The sequence below is a fragment of the Lycorma delicatula genome, chromosome 1, assembly GCF_047948215.1.
Source record: "Lycorma delicatula isolate Av1 chromosome 1, ASM4794821v1, whole genome shotgun sequence".
In the NCBI taxonomy this organism is placed as follows: Eukaryota; Metazoa; Arthropoda; class Insecta; order Hemiptera; family Fulgoridae; genus Lycorma; species Lycorma delicatula.
Window position 1 is genome coordinate 286,954,085 of NC_134455.1, and position 20,008 is coordinate 286,974,092.

Sequence of the window (20,008 nt, forward strand, 5' to 3'; positions counted from 1 at the left end):
CTAAGGATGATAGAAAAATTGTATTTACAGATTTGTAATATATGGAAAAAAGCAATTCAAGAAATGGTATCACACTTAGAAAAACATTAAACATTTTTTTTTTTTGTCTATCAGTGTTGTTACCTTCTTATATAGTCACCTCCATCTGGTGATCTGACTGGATAATTATTTTACAGTATGAAAATTTTATGTAGGTGGAAGCCATCCTATTGGTTTAGTAAAAAAGAGACTATATAATATTCGGACTAGCTTTCAATCACACAGTATCCATGGAGCAAAATAGATATGCTTTAATTTTGTGGTTCATACTATGTAAATCATCAGTTAGTGTGTGTACCCTTTACAGCTAGTTTTCAGTATTAACTTAAGAAATCATCTCTTTGTCTTTTCCACTGATACATACTCAATAATGGTAACAGCTATGATATGGTGTCAACTTTGCAAATGCACACACGTTTTCTGCTTATGTAGCAATGGCTGACTTGCCTGTGGGGCAGTGTTTTTATTGGGTTTGGAGCATTTTAAATAATTGTTGCTTCCTTAAATAATCGTCGTATCATTGCTTCCTTAAATAATATCCCATCATATATCAGATACTGCTACTGGAAATTCTTAACTACTTTTTGGATTCCTCCATATTCATAGCTAACCATATTGATGCTCTTTCCCGAATTTGCTACTCTGGGATTAACCTGTTACCAGCAGCTAGACATCTTAATTCATACAATAGGGAATGTTCATTTTTAAAGTGTTTCATAATGATATTTATTTTGTTTGAATATTTGTTTTATTTGATTTAATTATTTGTTAATGTTTTTTTCTTATTGACTTTCTTACCTTTAGTTATAGTGTGTTAAATGTATGTGTAATGACTATTCCCGTATTTTTGACATATCTGTAGGGGTTTGCTGTATCTACTGGCTATATTTTTGGTCTTTTAATTCTATATTTACATCCTAAAAGTTTCTAATGCTTCATGAATGAATTCCATGTTACTCAACATTTTTAAATGTATACATTTTTATAAAAATATTATTATAGATATATAGTTTATTTTGAATGTAAAGTATTTTGTTTTTATGAATGTATTATACAGCATTAAAATTGTCGTGTATATCTTCTACCCAAGTGAAGCGTTATGTTTCTGTTGAACAAAATAAGGCATTTAAAAAAAAAAAACATCTTGCATATAATTATATAAATTTGTGGTTATTCATAGGCATTACAAAAAAACCTATGAGAGAGGATTTATGTATTACTAATATAGCATGCCATGGAGTTACCATGGACTTAGCTAAATGTTCCCTCATTACCTGATGTTCTTAATATTATAATTATCATTAGTAATCGTATGAATAAGCATAAGCATATGAATTAGTAATCATATGAATTTTAGTGTTTAAAAAAAGTGTTTACTTAAACACTTCACACAAAATAAACAGAACACATAAAACATCATACAACATAAAACACAATACATAAAAGGTTAGTTTTTCAGTATTGATAAAAAAAAATTTCTCTTATCATAGATGTTACAGTTTGGTATGAGAAGTGTCTCTCTGAAATGTTAGGTTTAAGTTTATGTTAAGTTTTATTTTAATGGAGTTTTTCCAAGCCTTATGTTTGTTAAATTGAAAATAATTTTTTGTATGCTTGCATGTGAGTACACATATGTATTCTTGGACTAAAATTAAGAATAAACAAGCTGTGAAGAGATTAATAAACGTTTTTTCACAAAATTGTATATTTTTATAAAGAAGTCTATAAAGAACAAGGTAATTAAATATTTTATTATCATTTTTGTGCCTAAAATAAGCTTATAAATTTATGTTGTGTTTGTCCTTAAGAGTAAGAAAAGCAAAAAAGAAAAGAAACATAAGCTTAAGAAGAAAAAGAAAAAAAAGAAGCATGTCAGCTCTAGTAGTTCTTCAGGGTCAGAAGTTGAAGAAGAATGGGTGGAAAAGACAAGTGAGAATCATTTCATTGGATTATTATATATTTTCTTTTCATAAAACTAGTAAATTTATTTTTAATAACAAATTAAAATTTTTTGCTTGAATTTTTTTGAAAAATTAAATTTAAAACATTTTTTTGTATGTAATGGTTTTATTGTATTCTTTTTTTTTATAACCAGTAATTTTTATTTTCTGAATGGCTAAATTTATATTTTGTCAGTTTAGTGGTATTTGAGCAGTATCAACTGTTTGAGAGATATTGATCGATTATTGTGTAATGAAGGAGGTAAAAACTGGATGGAATGATTTTGTTATTGGAGAATAGAATTGCACTTAACATTTTTCATTATAACTTGGCTGTTCATGGTCTGATTTCAAAACACAAGGTATCATTTTGTTCATAATGTAATGATTAAATTTTGAGCTTATAAGCAGTTGTTTCATAATGCTAATACTTCTTGAGCTAGTACAGAATCAGAAATTAAGATAGCAGGCACTTTGAAATTTACAAACAAAAAGTTTCATATTTATTTATTTGATGAGAGTATTCTCTAAGATGTCCACAAATATAATTAAAATATGTGAATTCATTCCAGGAATATAGATTTCTAACTATAAAACAAAATGATTGAGAAATTGATAGAAAAATGTTTTTGAACCTATAAACATAAGTAAATAGGAACTTTTTCTTGTTATTCTGATTGGGAACATCCTTCTGAAATATTGGACTGTCATCTGTATGACACTTTGTTTATGCTAATGTCAAAATAATGTATAGTTCATTAATATTGTATGTGCTATTTACAACATAGAAATTGACCTGAGAAGTTGTAGGAGTTTGTCCTTTTTTCAGATCAGTATTGTAGGTTTGAAAGGTAAGTGCCATCTGTATAATTTTTTAAACTCTTATCAAAAATTACAATGTGTTTTGTGTGTTAGAAGCATATGAGATATGATTGGAACGTTTTAAGACTGGGCTTGTAATTTCTAAACGGTAATACTTAAAGCTATTGTGGTCGATCTTCAAGAGAAGTCTCTTGTCTGTTTCGTTGGTGAAACACTCTGACTCCAATGATGTTTCCACTTTTGGAAGCATTCCTGAAAATTTTCTTTCTTAAGGATCTAAGAACCTTCTCCATATTTGCCTGAATGTCTTCAGTTGAGTCAAATCGAAAATATCAAAATCAAAAATTTTGATAAAAAATTTTAATTTAGGAAACAGGTAGAAGTCGACAGGGGTTAAATCAGGGCAATACGGGGTTGTGGAAGCACAGGAATTTGGTAAAAAATTCCGCGATTAAGAATGCATGATGAGCTGGTGCATTGTGGTGGAGGACCCAGTTCTTATCTCGGCAAAACTCAGGCCTTTTTTCTGCACATTTTTGTGCAAACTCTAAAGGACACTTTCATAGTATTCCTGGTTAACTGTCTGCTCCCTAGGATAAAATTTGTGATGGACAATACTTGTAGAATCGATGAAAGCCATTAATACTGTCTTCAGTTCAACTGACTTTGTCTTGCCTTTTTCAGTTGTGAACTTGTACCTGGATCCTTCACTGTGATTGTGCCTTTGTTTCCGGATCATACCCATAAACATATGATTCATCACCTGTAATAATTGTATTTAACAAATCTGGGTCAGTTTTGGCCTGATTAATCAGTTCTTCAGACACTTCAAGTTGGTTTGTTTTTCCTGTCCTGACAACAATTTTAGAATGAATTTTGCAGACACTTGACACATGTTCAAATCTTCTGTTAAAATTGACTGAACTGAGTAGGTACTTAAATTCACTTCATCAGCCATCTCCCTAATTATAAGTCTATGGTCAGAGTGTACTATATATTGAACTTTCAGTACGTTTTCATTGGTTTAAGTGGAAGGCCGGCTGGACTAGGAGTCATCTTTGACTGATTTGCAGCCATCTTTGATTCTGTTGAACCTTATAAAACCATTTGATCAGCTAAGATATTTATCCCCAAAAGCTATTTTTTTAAAAGAATTCATAAGTCTCCAAAGCTGATTTCCCAGTTTACAAACAATATTTGACTCAAGTTATTCCATTTTATCATCCATTTAGTGAAATCAATAATCTGCCAAGAATCAAAAACACGTCTTCACTCATCAGAATGTTACTCTGTGATGTAAAAGTTATTGCTCTGATGTAAAATTTGTTATATTAACAAAGATATTTCAGTGATCTTTTCAAGGATGTTTCAAAGACAAAACAAGCTTTCCTTTCCACACACATGGGCGAACCTACTCCTGCATGTTGAGCAGTGGTGACAACTGTCACATTTCATATCTTGGGAAATGTGATGAGCAAGTATTTATTAATTGTTTTCTTCATATGATTTGAATAGTGTGTCAGTAGTTAGGATGTTCTCATCTAGAAGAGCTAAAGAGGGCATTTCATTGGGATACAAAAGTAGTACAATTGCTAAGGGAAGTAAATTCATTAAATTAGACCATGGGGAGATTTTATTGCTAAAACTAAACTAAAAGATCATACTTTTATTTCCAGTACATGTATCTAAAGGGGACAATTCCTGGTAAATTGATGGGACCTGGGTGAATTAAATGATGTGAGATTTTCTAAGGACAAGGTTTTGAATGAGGAAATTGTTGGAATGTATGAAAGATTTGGATTTGATTGTGATGAATATGAAGTTTAAATCTGATAATGATGGTGAATGAATGATTATTGAAATTTGTTAACGTGGAATTTGGTAATAGGTTTTTGCTGTGTGGCTTTGGACATGTTACAGATTTTAAGGCACTATCTGCATATTACTCAGACTACTTGCAAATAGAAGTCAAAATGCTTAGTTTAATGCAGCTGGCTTGGAGGGTTTATTGTCCTATCATTAATTATTATGGTATGGATCTTGTGCAGTCTTTTCCAATGGAAGTGAAGCACTCCTGTAGGCAGTTTTTAATAGGTTTGGATGACTGTGAAAATTGAATGATTGTACTGCTGGACATATTGTATGAATGCATGGGATGAAATTATGTTAGAAAAAAGAAGCAGTAAGTATGGTAAAAATGGTATAATTGGGAGTGCAATAGAGTGAAAAATTTTGTGGAAAAGTTCTGCAATGCTAAATTTATTTAGGAAAGTAAAAATACAGCTTGATTAAGGGAGTTGTATTTGCAGATGAATAAATCTTATAAAATATGTAAGTGGTAAAAGCATGCATTATATAAATAAATGGAGGAAAATTTAAACAAGGTTAGAATTCCAGGGATTTTTGGATATTGGTGATTATTTTTTAGAAAAAAAGTTTAAATGTTGTCAGTTACTAAAACAAATGAACAAAGTGTTTTAAATGCTCATTAAACACATCCCATTGGGTAGAAATAATTCATAATAATGTATTCGCTTTATATAATGTTAAAGATTGGTTGGGGTTATAGTATTAGAAAAATTAAAAGTTTGTGCAGAAATACATGAGAAGGTAAATAAAGCACCAGGTTTAGATTCAGATATTTAGGAAGTGGAATGTTGAAAACTATAGAGGGGCTTAATGTTAATAAACTCATTAACATTGCATGTTAATAAAAAAACAATTATTAATTTCACAGGAAAGCGTTTTTGTAGTATGTTGTTGAAATGGTAGAAAGTTGGTTAGAACTTGTGCTAAAGATTTGTGATAAATTTTGGCAACAGACAAATATTTGTTTGGCATTGAGACTGTTTACATTTATTTATTTACAGGCTTCTTGTTTCACTCGTAAGTGCATACAAAGGATGGTCAACAGTCTGACTAGATATTGCAAAATATCTAGTCTAAATATTGCAAAATATGGATAAGTCTAAAATGATGGTATTTAGGAGGAGAAGCAAACTGAATAAAAGTGAAAGATGAAATACATTGGTAGAGATATTGAATTCATCAATAGCTGAAAGTATATTTGAGTTGATTTTTTGACTAGGATGTTATTTAGGAAGCACTTGAAAGAGAAGGCCTCTGTTGCCAAGTTATAAGCGCAGCTTTTTGAAAAATTTAATATCTACAAATTATATACCAATCTCTGTAAATGAAATGTATTTTTTAACACAGTACTCAAGGTGGTAGTAAGGGTAATGAATGGTCTGCAAATTTGGGTTTTCAAATTATTTAAGAAGTTGAGGAAGTGCAGAAATTTTTTTTCTTAAAAAACTTCAGCACCTGTGAGGGGTGTGCCTAACAACATTTTGTACATGAAGACAGGATTGCCATTACTGCATATTTGTATGTATGAGTAATAAATATACAAGGCATATTCATAAAGTAAGGGCCATCGGCTTATATTTAAATATTAATAGATCTGAACACAGGTTCATGTATGCAAGGCTATCTATCGTCTATTTATGAAGCCACTGCAGTTGTTTTGATTAAATAGATGTTTGTCTACTGGTGAATGCAGATCGCAAGGTCCGCGACAATCATTTCACCTGCCAGTTGTGAAGTGCGCACTGTGATTCAATTTTTGAGTGCAAAAGGATCTTCAGTTGCTGAAATTAACTGGTAGTTGTGCCTAATGTATGGACCCTACAGTAATGAGTGAAGAAAAGGTTAGACAATGGTGTTGAGACTAAAAATGACTGTACAAATGTGCATGATGAAGAGTGGAATGGCAAGCTCAGTATTCAGATCGATGAAATTGTTGAACAAGTTAACTGAAAACTGCGATGTGATGATTGGTAATTGACAATTATTGCTCTAACTGATGAATTAACATGTTGGACGCACCTCTATCTACACGATTGTCACAGAAAAGCTCAGATATCATAAATTGTTTGCAAGGTGGGCACTGAAAATGCTCACTGATCAACAGAAAGAGTGAGGAATGTGCAGTGGATGACCGTTTTTGGACCGCTATTGACAAGATGGAGATGACTTGTTTTCCCACATTGTTATGGGTGACGAGATGTAAATATTTTACACCAACGCAGAATTAAAACAACAGTCAATGCAGTGGCACCATTCAAGTTCCCCAAAACAAAAAAAAGTTTAAGCAATCTTGAATACGGACTCGGGTAAAAAATATTGGTTACTGTTTTTTGGGACAAAAAGGGCATCATTTTGGTTGATTTCATGGAACGTTAATCAACAATTATAGCTGATGTGTACTTCGAAATGCTCACCAAACTGAGATGTGATCCAAAATTGATGATACTGGAAACTCGTCCAGCTTAATCCTCCTTCACAACAACGCACATCCTCACACCACTGCCTTAACCAAGAAGAAGATTCAAGATTTTCGTTGGGAATATTTGACCACCCTCCATATAGTCCTGACCTTGCACCTAGCGACTACTACCTCTTCTTGTATTTAAAAAAAGTGGGCAGTGTTTTGAAAATGACAAGGAACTCAAGACTGCTATTGTCAACTGGTTCAATTCCCAGGCAGTGAACTTCTATGCAGAGGGGTTAAAGAAACTGGTGCAGTGTTACAAAAAGTGCTTTAAACTGAATGGCGATTATGTGGAAAATTGAAGTAGATATGTAGTAAACTAAAACTGTAAGTAAAAACTTTATCTCGTGAGTTATTTTTTTTTTAATGACCAAACGGCCCCTACTTTATGAATATGGCTTGTACATTTTTAAAATCTTATTTTTGCTTGGATGTGGTTTAGTGAGTGTTAAGTGGAAAAGTGATTGAGAGTGATTAGCTGGTCAGCTAGTGGTTGGCTGAGAGTGGGTATGTAGTAAGGAGAGGTAATGAAACAAATGGAAGGGTCAGTTAGGCTTGTTGAAGTGTATGCTGTACAATTTTTAGACATATTTTGAATAATCAATTTTTAATATTGGTGTACACATTAATATACACAGGATTAATATATATATATAGCTTTATCATTATTGTGCCATATAAATAAAATACAGGATCTTAAATAGTTAGTATAACCCTATAGCTGCTTGCTTGACTAGTAACAGTTAACATTAATATCCAAATGTTTGTTCAGCTACCAAATTTGTAGCAGTGACTGAACTTTTACATCCCTTTAATGCATAACAAAAGGTTTTATTGTTAAGAAATTACTATCACCGGGTGTATAACCTTTTATTCTATATTTTGTCTTTTAATCAAGAGCTTTTCCTTTGTTAAATGTAGATTTTTTTTTAATAAGAATTGTGGACATTTTTGTAATGTATTATTATTTTCAGATATAGGATCAGGATCTGAGGATGAAATGATTGGTCCATTACAGAAAACCCAGGTAACACTTACTTCAAAGGATTATGGTAAGGCTTTGTTACCTGGAGAAGGTGCTGCTATGGCAGCATATGTTGCGGAAGGGAAACGTATTCCACGCCGAGGAGAAATTGGTCTTACATCTGATCAAATAGCTTCATATGAATCTGTTGGTTATGTCATGAGTGGGAGTCGGTATGTGACTATTCTTCTGATAATGTAATTATTGATAATTATGATTGATTTTGTTTTTTATTTATTTTTAGTTAAGTAATATGAACTGGTAAGAATGTGCAAGTCATGTAGAAAGTATTTCTTGTTATTGTTTTTCTAGTCATTTCAAGGTCATCCAGCCTCAGTAAATTTGTGTGTTTGTTTCACTCTTTTAAATATTTTTGTTGTGTATAAGCCTTTTTAAAATTTTGTTATTTGACTTGTTATTTTGCTCAGACTTGAGCCTTGGCTTCGTGCATAATCTAGCTTCAGCCGATCTATCCCCTCAGCTGAAAACCTCCAACTCTTACTCTCTATATCCCATTCTTTGCACCTTATTCATTCATCTGTTTCTAGGTTGACCTTCCTAAATCTTTCCTAATGTAATTAATATTTTGATATTTATGATGTCTGTTGTTATTACATGCTCAACCAATTAATCCTTTGTATTTTGATATACCTTACAGCAGTGATTCTTGATGTTTTTAGCTCCATGAAAGTAAAGAAAAAAAATATATACATAAAGAATATTTTGCGACTTTTACAACCCCTAACCCAATGAAACCTAGTTTAAACTATTTAGCTGCATTGGTAGAAACAGGTAAGAATATGCATGTATAAAGTTTACAAACATGAGCAATTTACAGGTTCAATCTTTATATATACATGCTCCCTGTAATTTGGTCTGCTTGCATAATATTTGCTGTGAGAGCGCCATGCTCGAACATGCATATGATATGTTTGAACATGTGCTCTCAGCAGTATAAAAGAGGCATAAGAGATTACAGAAAGTCAGATTAATTTTGGATGCAAAGCTTGCGCCTGGTGCTTTTATTTAAGTTTTTAAAAGCAAAGTTTCATGGAAAATAATAATTGAGGTTTTGCTTTTTAATGTGCTTTGGTTTAGTTTTTTAATGTGGTTATTTGGTGAAATTTTTTTTTCAATTAGATTCTTATGCATAATGAATAAATCTGTGAGAAAATGAAGTGAGCCATCTACATCCAGTGAATTGATTGGTAAAAAGACAAGATTGTACTACAATGTTAGTTATTTAAATTATGGTTTAACCCCATCGGATAGAAAGCGATAGTGCATTGTTTGCTGTCAAGACCCCTCCATTGAAAGCATGAAGCCATTAGAATTAATTTGATACTTGAAAACTCAACACCTGGTTCATAAAACCAAACCCTTGGAATTTTTCAACAGAAGATTACATACTTTGAGAAATCAATAAGCTTCTTTTTGTAAATCAAGCCATGCTGATAAAACTACACTTGTTGCATCTTATTTCATTTTTTTTTTGTCTTCAGTCATTTGACTGGTTTGATGTAGTTCTCCAAGATTTCCTATCTAGTGCTAGTCGTTTCATTTCAGTATAACCTCTACATCCTACATCCCTAACAATTTGTTTTACATATTCCAAACGTGGCCTGCCTACACAATTTTTCCCTTCTACCTGTCCTTCCAATATTAAAGCGACTATTCCAGGATGCCTTAGTATGTGGCCTATGAGTCTGTCTCTTCTTTTAACTATATTTTTCCAAATGCTTCTTTCTTCATCTATTTGCCGCAATACCTCTTCATTTGTCACTTTATCCACCCATCCGATTTTTAACATTCTCCTATAGCACCACATTTCAAAAGCTTCTAATCTTTTCTTCTCAGATACTCCGATTGTCCAAGTTTCACTTCCATATAAAGCGCTACTCCAAACATACACTTTCAAAAATCTTTTCCTGACATTTAAATTAATTTTTGATGTAAACAAATTATATTTCTTACTGAAGGCTCGTTTAGCTTGTGCTATTCAGCATTTTATATCGCTTCTACTTCGTCCATCTTTAGTAATTCTACTTCCCAAATAACAAAATTCTTCTACCTCCATAATCTTTTCTCCTACTATTTTCACATTCAGTGGTCCATCTTTGTTATTTCTACTACATCTCATTACTTTTGTTTTGTTCTTGTTTATTTTCATGCGATAGTTCTTGCGTAGGACTTCATCTATGCCGTTCATTGTTTCTTCTAAATCCTTTTTACTCTCGGCTAGAATTACTATATCATCAGCAAATCGTATCATCTTTATCTTTTCACCTTGTACTGTTACTCCGAATCTAAATTGTTCTTTTACATCATTAACTGCTAGTTCCATGTAAAGATTAAAAAGTAACAGAGATAGGGAACATCCTTGTCGGACTCCCTTTCTTATTACGGCTTCTTTCTTATATTCTTCAGTTGTTACTGTTGCTGTTTGGCTCCTGTACATGTTAGCAATTGTTCTTCTATCTCCGTATTTGAACCCTAATTTTTTAAAATGCTGAACATTTTATTCCAGTCTACGTTATCGAATGCCTTTTCTAGGTCTATAAACGCCAAGTATGTTGGTTTGGTTTTCTTTAATCTTCCTTCTACTATTAATCTGAGGCCTAAAATTGCTTCCCTTGTCCCTATACTTTTCCTGAAACCAAATTGGTCTTCTCCTAACACTTCCTCCACTCTCCTCTCAATTCTTCTGTATAGAATTCTAGTTAAGATTTTTGATGCATGACTAGTTAAACTAATTGTTCTGTATTCTTCACATTTATCTGCCCCTGTTTTTTGGTATCATTACTATAACACTTTTTTTGAAGTCTGATGAAATTCCCCATTTTCATAAATATTACACACCAGTTTGTATAATCTATCAATCGCTTCCTCACCTGCACTGCGCACTACAGGTATTCCGTCTATTGCAGGAGCCTTTCTGCCATTTAAATCTTTTAATGCTCTCTTAAATTCACATCTCAGTATTGTTTCTCCCATTTCATCCTCTTCAACTTCCTCTTCTTCCTCTATAACACCATTTTCTAATTCATTTCCTCCGTATAACTCTTCAATATATTCCACCCATCTATCGACTTTACCTTTCGTATTATATATTGGTGTACAATCTTTGTTTAACACATTATTAGATTTTAATTTATGTACCCCAAAATTTTCCTTAACTTTACTGTACGCTCCGTCTATTTTACCAATGTTCATTTCCCTTTGCACTTCTGAACACTTTTCTTTAATCCACTCTTCTTTCGCCATAATGCTTATTTCATAGCATTAAGATTAGCTAAGATGTCCAAACCCCCATACAATCACAGAAAACCTCATATTTCCTGCTGCAATTGATATGATCAGTGTTCTAATAGGCATAGAAGAATTAAAAAGATTGAAAAAAAATTCTGCTTTCTAACGACATATCAAGGCAAATCGATGACATGGCTGCTGATGTTTATCATCAGATAATTCAGCAAGTGAGTTTAAGTGCATTTTTTACTATTGAATTTGATGAATCAACAGATGTGACAAACATTTCTCAGTTCTTATGTTTAGTGAAATATTGTGATCAGTCAAAGAAAATATGTTGTTTACAAATCAATACATGGTCATGCAAGAGGACAATGTCTATTTAATATTTTTATGAAACTACTAAAAAAAAAATTACAAATAGATTGAACAAAATGTATTGCAGTATGTAGTGATGGTGGAAAGTACAGGAAAGAACAGTGGATTCTACAAACATTAAAAGATCGTCTTATATCAAGGGTGGAATGGATTTACTGCCTCCTTAACAGACATGCTCTTGTCACAAAAAAATATGCTGGAAAATTTCAAACAGATTCTTTGTAAAGTTGTAAAAATGGTTATTTTTATTAAAAGTCAGTCATTACAGAATAGTCTGATTGTTAAACTACGTGAAAATGGGCAAAAAGAAAAAATCTCTTCTCTACAGAAGTCAGATGATTATCAGGGGGGAAAGTGTTAATCGGGTTATTGGAATGCGAGATGATTTAATATTTTTTTTCTAGGATAAATAAATGTAATTCTCAGTGTTTTTATAGAATAATATAGAATAAATTTATGTTGCTATTAGATTACAAAGCTGATGTATTTTCTCTTTTTAACATCTTGAATGAGAATTTAGAAGGATGTGATAAAAACACTTTATTAATGATAGACATAGTTCATGCTTTCATTAAGAAGCTTTATATTTTGATTATTCACCTTCAAAGCAGAATGTTTTATATGTTTCCACTCACTTCCAATTATATTGAGAAAAATTTAGATGAAGACACTATTACTCACTGCAGTTTGAATAGCACGAAGATGCATTTGCATGAGTTAAAAATTCAGTTGGCAGAATATTTCCTGGAAGATAAAAATAGTTTCTTGCAGAGATTGATACTGAATCCATTTAGTGAAAACATTGTTGCAGCTGTTAAGTTACCAGTTGAGATTCACAACTAGCTCATCGAAATGTCTGCTGATAAAATGTTACAGCTACATTCACATCTGCTGATTTGGGTTGCTCATTGATGTGAATATGGAAATTTAGTCACAAAAGTATTGAAAATATTAATCCCTTCTTACTTCTGTCATCTTATTTCTGTGAAGAGGGTTTTTGTGTATGGTTGTGATAAAAATTAAATGTAGGAATCATCTTTTATCATTTGAAAACAATTTGCTTTTGTGTGTTTCTAACATAGAGCCACATATGAAGAAACATTTAAATGAAAAACAAGCGCAACCATCCCATTAATTTATTTCCTTTTCACGTGTACATTTTAATGTAAGTAAAATGTTTATCATAAATGACTTTTTTCTCTTAAAACGATTTCATTATTGTTTATGGGTAAAGTTGTAAGCTAATTTTACGACCCCACTTTTATATCACTGTGACCCGTATGGGGGGGTCGCAACCCTCAGGTTGAGGAACACTCCCTCAATGTATTCCATTCTGTAATAAATATAACTGATGAAAGTTTCTGCACAGCCTGTTGTTGGCTAAACAGAGAGATTTTGTTAACATGAAAACCAAGCCATAATAGATTGTCATCTTCAGTTAAAGTTCATCCTTTCGTTGTGTGTGGAGTAACTATGGATCAAGAATTTAAATTTCAAATCTCAATAGAGATTTGGACTTCTCTAAAAATATAATGAAATTAAAAAATTTTAAAATGTCAGAATTTTATGAATTTAAACATTTTTAATGACAATTATTTAGGTCGTAGCTGAATTTAAAAAGTGAATTTTAATTTGCTGAGAATTACTGTCTATGAAAACTTTGATAATCTAACAGCATTTTCTTTATTTTCTTTGCTCTTGATCGGTAAAGGTCAGTGATTGGTCAGTTTATCATTTACTGTCTTTGGAAGGTTTATCAGCTTCTAAAAACTCGCTGAAGAGGTTGATGGTCTATGACTGTAACTGAAGTAAACTTACCAATAAATTAATTGATGGAATCCGTACCAAAAATGATAGCTAGTGCTTCCCAATCAATAATAATTAAATTCACATTTATTAAATAGTCTTCTGTGTACACAGAACAATTATATTTTCATAATACTGTATTGAACTCAAAAATGATATGTTTCACATTGGCTGAAGTGAGTTTTTGTTTTCTTTGACTTTTGTCTGCTGTTGGATATACGTTGTGTTCATCAATATTACACCTAAATATCTGTTTTTTATGGAAAAATTATATATTTTTACTTGAGCTTTAAGGCCAGCCCTGTCATTCTTTCCTTAACTTCTTTCAGGTTATTAATTTTTTTTAATTTCTACCTTTCTGTAATAATTATTACCTTTATTAATACTAAATACTTGATAATCATCATCAAAAGGTTTTCCATATACATTGGAAAATGTATATCCTTGATGTGTGCAAATTTGACTATTTCAATGTGTACTGATTGAGAACAATTGTACTAAACAAAACACACCTCAGTATGTTTATAGTGGTGTAATTATAGTACTGAGGCCTGCAAAGAGCCAAAAAGAAATTATTTATGTAAAGGTGTCATCACATTAATTTAACTTCATTTGTTTTTTAGTCAACTGGATTCTTTTTTTTGCATCTTAGCATTTTGGAAATTTATGTATAGCACAACACTTATTAACACATTTTTTATTCCATCGTAAAATTCAAATTCTACTATTTATTTTAGCGTGAAGGAGGTTGAATAACAACTTTTCATGTACATTGGACTTTTCAAGAATATTTTACTGGTGATTAGAGAAATTATATTCATATCCAGTCTTTTTATTTGTATACTGGTGCATAAAAATAATTGTTCTAAAAGTTTACGACAGTGGCAATAGTTGTGTATGTGAAATCATTTCCCTAAGACGACCAGTCCTGGTTCCAGATGATTTTGAGATGTCGCCTTAGAGAACATGACTGTTTGTGTGGCCAAAATAATTTTCGTTAAAGGTTTAGAGACGTGAATGTTTTTAATAAAAACATGTAATTGGAAGTACAGAAGAAATTCCTTTTAGTAAAATTACACAGATTTAGTCAGACAATATATGTATTACTGTAACAATACAAATAATTTGGTTGATGACAATAATAGAAACGAAAAAAAAAATATTATAAAAAGATAAACAGGTTCTCAGAACACATTAATAAATTTTGTAAAACGAAAATAAATGTTGAACATGAAAGTAAATACTGTAAATGAGGGGTAATGATTTGTATTTTAAACAAATGAAGTGTGCACTGAAAACTGCTGAACACAGATTTTGTTTACTAACCTCTAGAAACGCTTAATACTTGAAGTATTCATTCAGCGAAATCTTCTATGTGACTTTGTCTTTTGCTTAATCACTTCCTTTTCTAAAATAATTTGAACTTACTGAAGTTGACAATTTTATTATTGCCAAAACTACGACCTAATTGTTGACACAATTTAAAGCATCATTTAAAGAAATAGTTGTGATTTATTCATTTTCTTCCATTGCACTCTCTTCTGCATCTTTCAAAGCAGAAGTATTAGTTTACTTACTCAGAATTTCTTTCTCCTAATCATTTTCATCTTCAACTTCTTCATCTTCATTAAATTGAACATCAGTGTCAATGCCAATCTGCTGAACTAGTTCTACAACTTTTTTTTTCAGTTTGAATTGCACTTTTCTCATTTATATTTTCTTCCTCAGGTAACTGAAACTCAATACAATATTTCTTAAAACACTTTTTTACCTTGTTTTCCTCCACATTAATGCATACTTCCTTTACATGTTTCTCTACATCCATCAAAGAAATTTTTTGAATTAAGTCTTCTGTACTTTGAACTGAGTCGATAACTGCTGCAAGAGTAGTCATTATTTAGTGGTGATAATGAAGTTTAAACAGCTGGATTACTTCAAGATCTAGTGGTTATGATTTATTTGTAAATCACAACTCAGTCAGTTACATACATTGCTTTGTGAGTACTTATTGAGGTGATTAAAAAAGAATTCACGATCAAATCAGGTTGCTCACTATGCAAGTTGCTGCTAAGACAATGGTCACAAGTCTAGCAAAACGTCGTTTGCCGACCTCTGTAGGTCAGTTAAACAGAGGTACCTGTCAAGGTGGCGAAGGACATCCTGTCAGCCTGTAAGGGGAAAAACAAAGTACAAATCTGCATTAAAGGTGCAGGCAACAGTGCTGAGTCCCTGTGGGAGTCTATTAAGAAGAGAGTTGTAGGGGTGGATATGACCTTCCAAGGAAAGTCTGAAAGTGAAGGACCTCGATGCTGAGTGCTAGCAGGTAAAAACAATAAATAAATGTTACTCAATGACAATTTTGAGTGGCATGAGGCATTATCAAAAATTAGCAACACTTTTTTGTCTTGTTTTTTCATTTTTTCAATGAATTTTTCAATCCAATTAGTGAAAATCAAGCCTGTCATCTAAGCCTTTTGATTTGCCTACCATTCTAATTTTATTTGGGACATACTGACATTTTTGAAATGTCTTGGCTGTAGTGAATTGTTTATTATTAGTGGAGGTTTTTCTCCTACAGCATTGACACACAACATCACTGTTATTGTTTTGTTTTACATTTTAGTATCAAATGCATTAATACCTTTGAACATCAATGACTTAGTTGTTAAAGCTTGATAAGTCCTGTTTCGTCAACATTGTACATGTTCTTGAGATTATAGTCCTTTTATTAACAGTGGCAACTATTGCAGCCATTCTGCCACTATGTTTTCACTGACGGATTCACTTTCATCTCACAGATTTTTTAAAACAATATTATTTCAGTGGGAGAATTTTTCCAACCATCCACTGCTTTTAATAGATGTCTTGATTTGAAGTTGTGCTTAATTTGTTGCTTTTTCTTGAGAAGTTTACCGCTGAAAGGTAATTTTCATGCATAAGCATCTACAAACCAAGCCAGAGTTAAATCATTCACTTCTTTCTACAGTTGAAAGGTTTCCATTTTTGAATTGTTATTATTATTTTTAAAACATTTTTCTTTTAAACTTTCTTTTTTTTAACATTTTTTATTTTTACGTTTTACCACAATCATATTTTTCTGCTAATTTTCTTTCTGACAGTCCTTAGCCAGTATTGTCAATAACCTTTAATTGCATTTCTAAATTTAATGTTTTAATTTTATTTTTTTCTGACATATCACAAACAATTTAAAAAAAAAAAATTATAAAAGAAAACATGTGAAAACACTATCGTTAAACTGAGATGTACGATTACAAATATAATAACTCATCAGAATGTAGTAGTGACAAAATCAGTCGCTGTCTGGATCATTTCTGCCTGCCACCGACTAGTTGGCGGCAGTCAACAATGTTTATTTGCCTATTACATAGGCAAATAAAAACATTGTAATGTTAGAAGTGTGCGTTGTATAAAGTAGGCTATGATAAATATCTATGATATTCATGATTATAAAAATGAATGAAGAAGCAGTGTTTCTTTGAACAGACTTAAATCTAAATTTTCTGTCTTATTTTTTAAAATTAAATTTATTTTTGTAAATGATTGAAAAGTTCTTCTACTAGAATTAAAATTTTCTCCTAATCTGCTTTTTAATTTGTGACCAGTGTTTAGTTTTAAACCAAAAAGAGGCAATAAATTGACAGTCACCTTCAATGAATATTTGATGATCTGAGTCAGGTTGGGGAATGGTCATCTTAGAGAACAATAACATTGTCAGTACTGCAATATATTTATGTTCTGAGAAATAATGGTCTTTAACAGAGGTGGTTGTCTTTTATTGGTGGTCACTGTGAAAGATTTCACTATGTTTAATTTTTTTATGGCTTCTCTTAAATCTTCTACTTCAGCGTAAATCTTAAATCTTGATACTTTTCATAACTTGAATTATTTTTTACATCTTGGCATAATTTCTTAATATAATTCTGTAACGTATAAGATAACTTATAGATAACATAACATATAGATAATTTAATATAATTCTGTAATATATTCTGTAAGATATTTTTTTTAATGAGTACTAATTTAGGTGCCATTCTCATTTTGAAGTGAGCTTTATTCACATAAAATTTGTTTGCATTGGATTTATAATTAAAAAGTGATTTATTTTTAGTTAAAAAATGTTGCTATAACATTTTAGTTGCACTACACAGCCTATAACCAAACTGCATAAACGAGACTTGTATTAATTCTGGTTATAATGAGCCTAAATGTCATATTTTTAAACATTGCAAAATACCAGTGAAAAGATGAAAAGAAAGGGTCCCTCTTTTGTCATTATCTAGGGAATCCCAAAAGAACTTGACCTTCCAGGCCCAAGGGAACACAGATTGCATGACTGCAGATATCTCACTTGAGGGGGCTAGAAAAAATTATGGGTGCAGAGTAAGGCCTAATGTTGTAATTCAGTAAGTTTTGACATTTAACTCTAAAGTCTAACTGGTTATCAAGGAATAGTATGGGTCGGTTACAGTTTGAACAGTATTTATTGAACCATGGTTGTGAATAGAAGATAGGAAATACAGTCCATTTCTTATTAAACAATTTGAAGTGTTAAATTGTTTGTTATTATTATTGAAATATGTTGTATTTTATATTGATGTTTTCATTTGTTGTTTATAAGTGTTGGTCTGGTTAGTTTAAAATTCATACTTTAATGAAAGGTTTTTGTATATATTTTCATTTTTGTATGTTTATATTTATTAGATTATTAATAGATTATTATTTTACAGACATCGGAGAATGGAAGCTGTACGTATTCGTAAAGAAAACCAGATTTATTCTGCAGATGAAAAAAGAGCATTGGCTATGTTCAGTAAGGAGGAAAGGCAGAAGCGTGAAAACAGAATTCTCACACAGTTTCGTGAAATGGTCAATAGAGTACATACTGAATAATGCTACTCATAATATAATTTTGTACATAAATTTAAACTGTCTTTTCTAAGTGAAATAGGATTATAGTATGTGTTCTTAGCACCATATTTGTGATGAAGATTGTAAATATATTTAATTTTTTTACTTAATGAAAATTTCACTTAAGTTTTTGTTACTTCATAAAAATTAATTAAATTGTTTCTTTCTGTGAGGGTTAGATCCAGAAAACATATAAAACTTTTGCTGGAGTTATTTTATGCTACTATAGTTTCCTGTGTGCTTATAAGATCTAGTTTTAATGTTAATGTTTGAATTGCATATTGTAAATAATAAGACGAAGGTAAGTGTTTTTGAAATAAAAGAATAATGTTTTGTTAAATAGTAGTCATTTAAATATTGTGTAATTCCAGATTGTTGTTCGAGTCAGGAAGTTACACTGAGCAGATGTGCTTTCTGTGGTACTGCCGATTTGATATGTTTTTGCCATTTTTTCAGGTTTTTTTTTATCAGGGTATTTATTAGGGTGTGTTTTATTCATCCAGTATGGCTAGACTGGGTGTCAGTGTCCTGACGAGACCAGGTTCTGTGCCCATTGTCTTGTGAGTACTTAGTGAGACAATTAGAATGGAATTCATGGTCAAATCAGGTGCCCTCACTATGCAAGATGGTTCTATGACAGTAATCATCAAGCCTAGCAAAAAGTCCTTTGCTGACCTCCTTAGGTCAGTTAAACAAGAGGTACCTGTCAAGAAGGCGAAGAACATCCTGTCAGAAACAAAGAAGTGCAAATCTGCATTAAAGGTGCAGGCAACACTGCTGAGTCTCTGCAAAAATCTATTAGAAGAATGTTGTAGCGGTGGATGTGATCTTATGAGGGAAGTTTGGAAGGAATTTCTTTATTCATGTGAAGGCCTAAATGCTGAAGATAACATCTTGTGACATGCTTGAAGGCATCACTTGCTCTTAGCATCAAGACCCCTGTGATGGTTACATCCCTCAAGTCAGCATTAGGCAATTCCCAGAAAGTGACTTAGTGCTTCTGTAAGCTTCATAACAATGGTAGGATTGTATCAGGTGAGTCAGGTGCCAGGTTGCCAGACGGGAGGAGGAAGCAAACTGCTTTCAGTACTAGAATTTGGGCTACTTTCCTTAAATTGCAACGGCCTGACCACATGATGCTTTGCTTTAATTCTGGTAAGGTTACCAGTCAAAGAATAAAGAATGAGACTTGTGCAAATTAATTCAAACAGGATTCAAAAGGTTCATGGAGGTCACACAATTGAAAAAGGTCGATTTAATACTGTGCATCAAGCCAAATCTGCACTATCCACTAAGAGTCAGTGGATCTGCAATGCTGACAGTAGCACTGCTGGTTATTGTGGTCTCTGGTGCCTTGCTGATAATTTGCTCTAGCAGCAGGCCAGGCTATGCCTGGCTATTGGCTAGAAAATTTGACAACGCTGTTGTTTAGTTGCTATATCTCAGTCAACTCTCCATTTGTTGCTTTCAAGCATTGTCTGGATGGTT

At 31.9% G+C, this 20,008-nt stretch overlaps 1 protein-coding gene across 2 annotated transcripts in view; it reads left to right on the plus strand.

Moving 5' to 3' along the window:
• The window catches only part of LOC142332488 (uncharacterized), a 30,730-nt gene extending 11,870 nt beyond the window's left edge, over positions 1–18,860 (plus strand). The window contains exons 3-5 of one of the 2 annotated variants that reach the window (XM_075378941.1): positions 1,848–1,968; positions 8,109–8,355; positions 18,340–18,860. In XM_075378941.1, the coding sequence (XP_075235056.1) occupies positions 1,848–1,968; positions 8,109–8,355; positions 18,340–18,502 (531 nt within the window). In that variant the 3' untranslated portion in view covers positions 18,503–18,860. The remainder of the gene's footprint in view (positions 1–1,847; positions 1,969–8,108; positions 8,356–18,339) is intronic. The other variant, XM_075378946.1, reaches the window with a different exon arrangement.
• Positions 18,861–20,008: the final 1,148 nt, after the last annotated feature.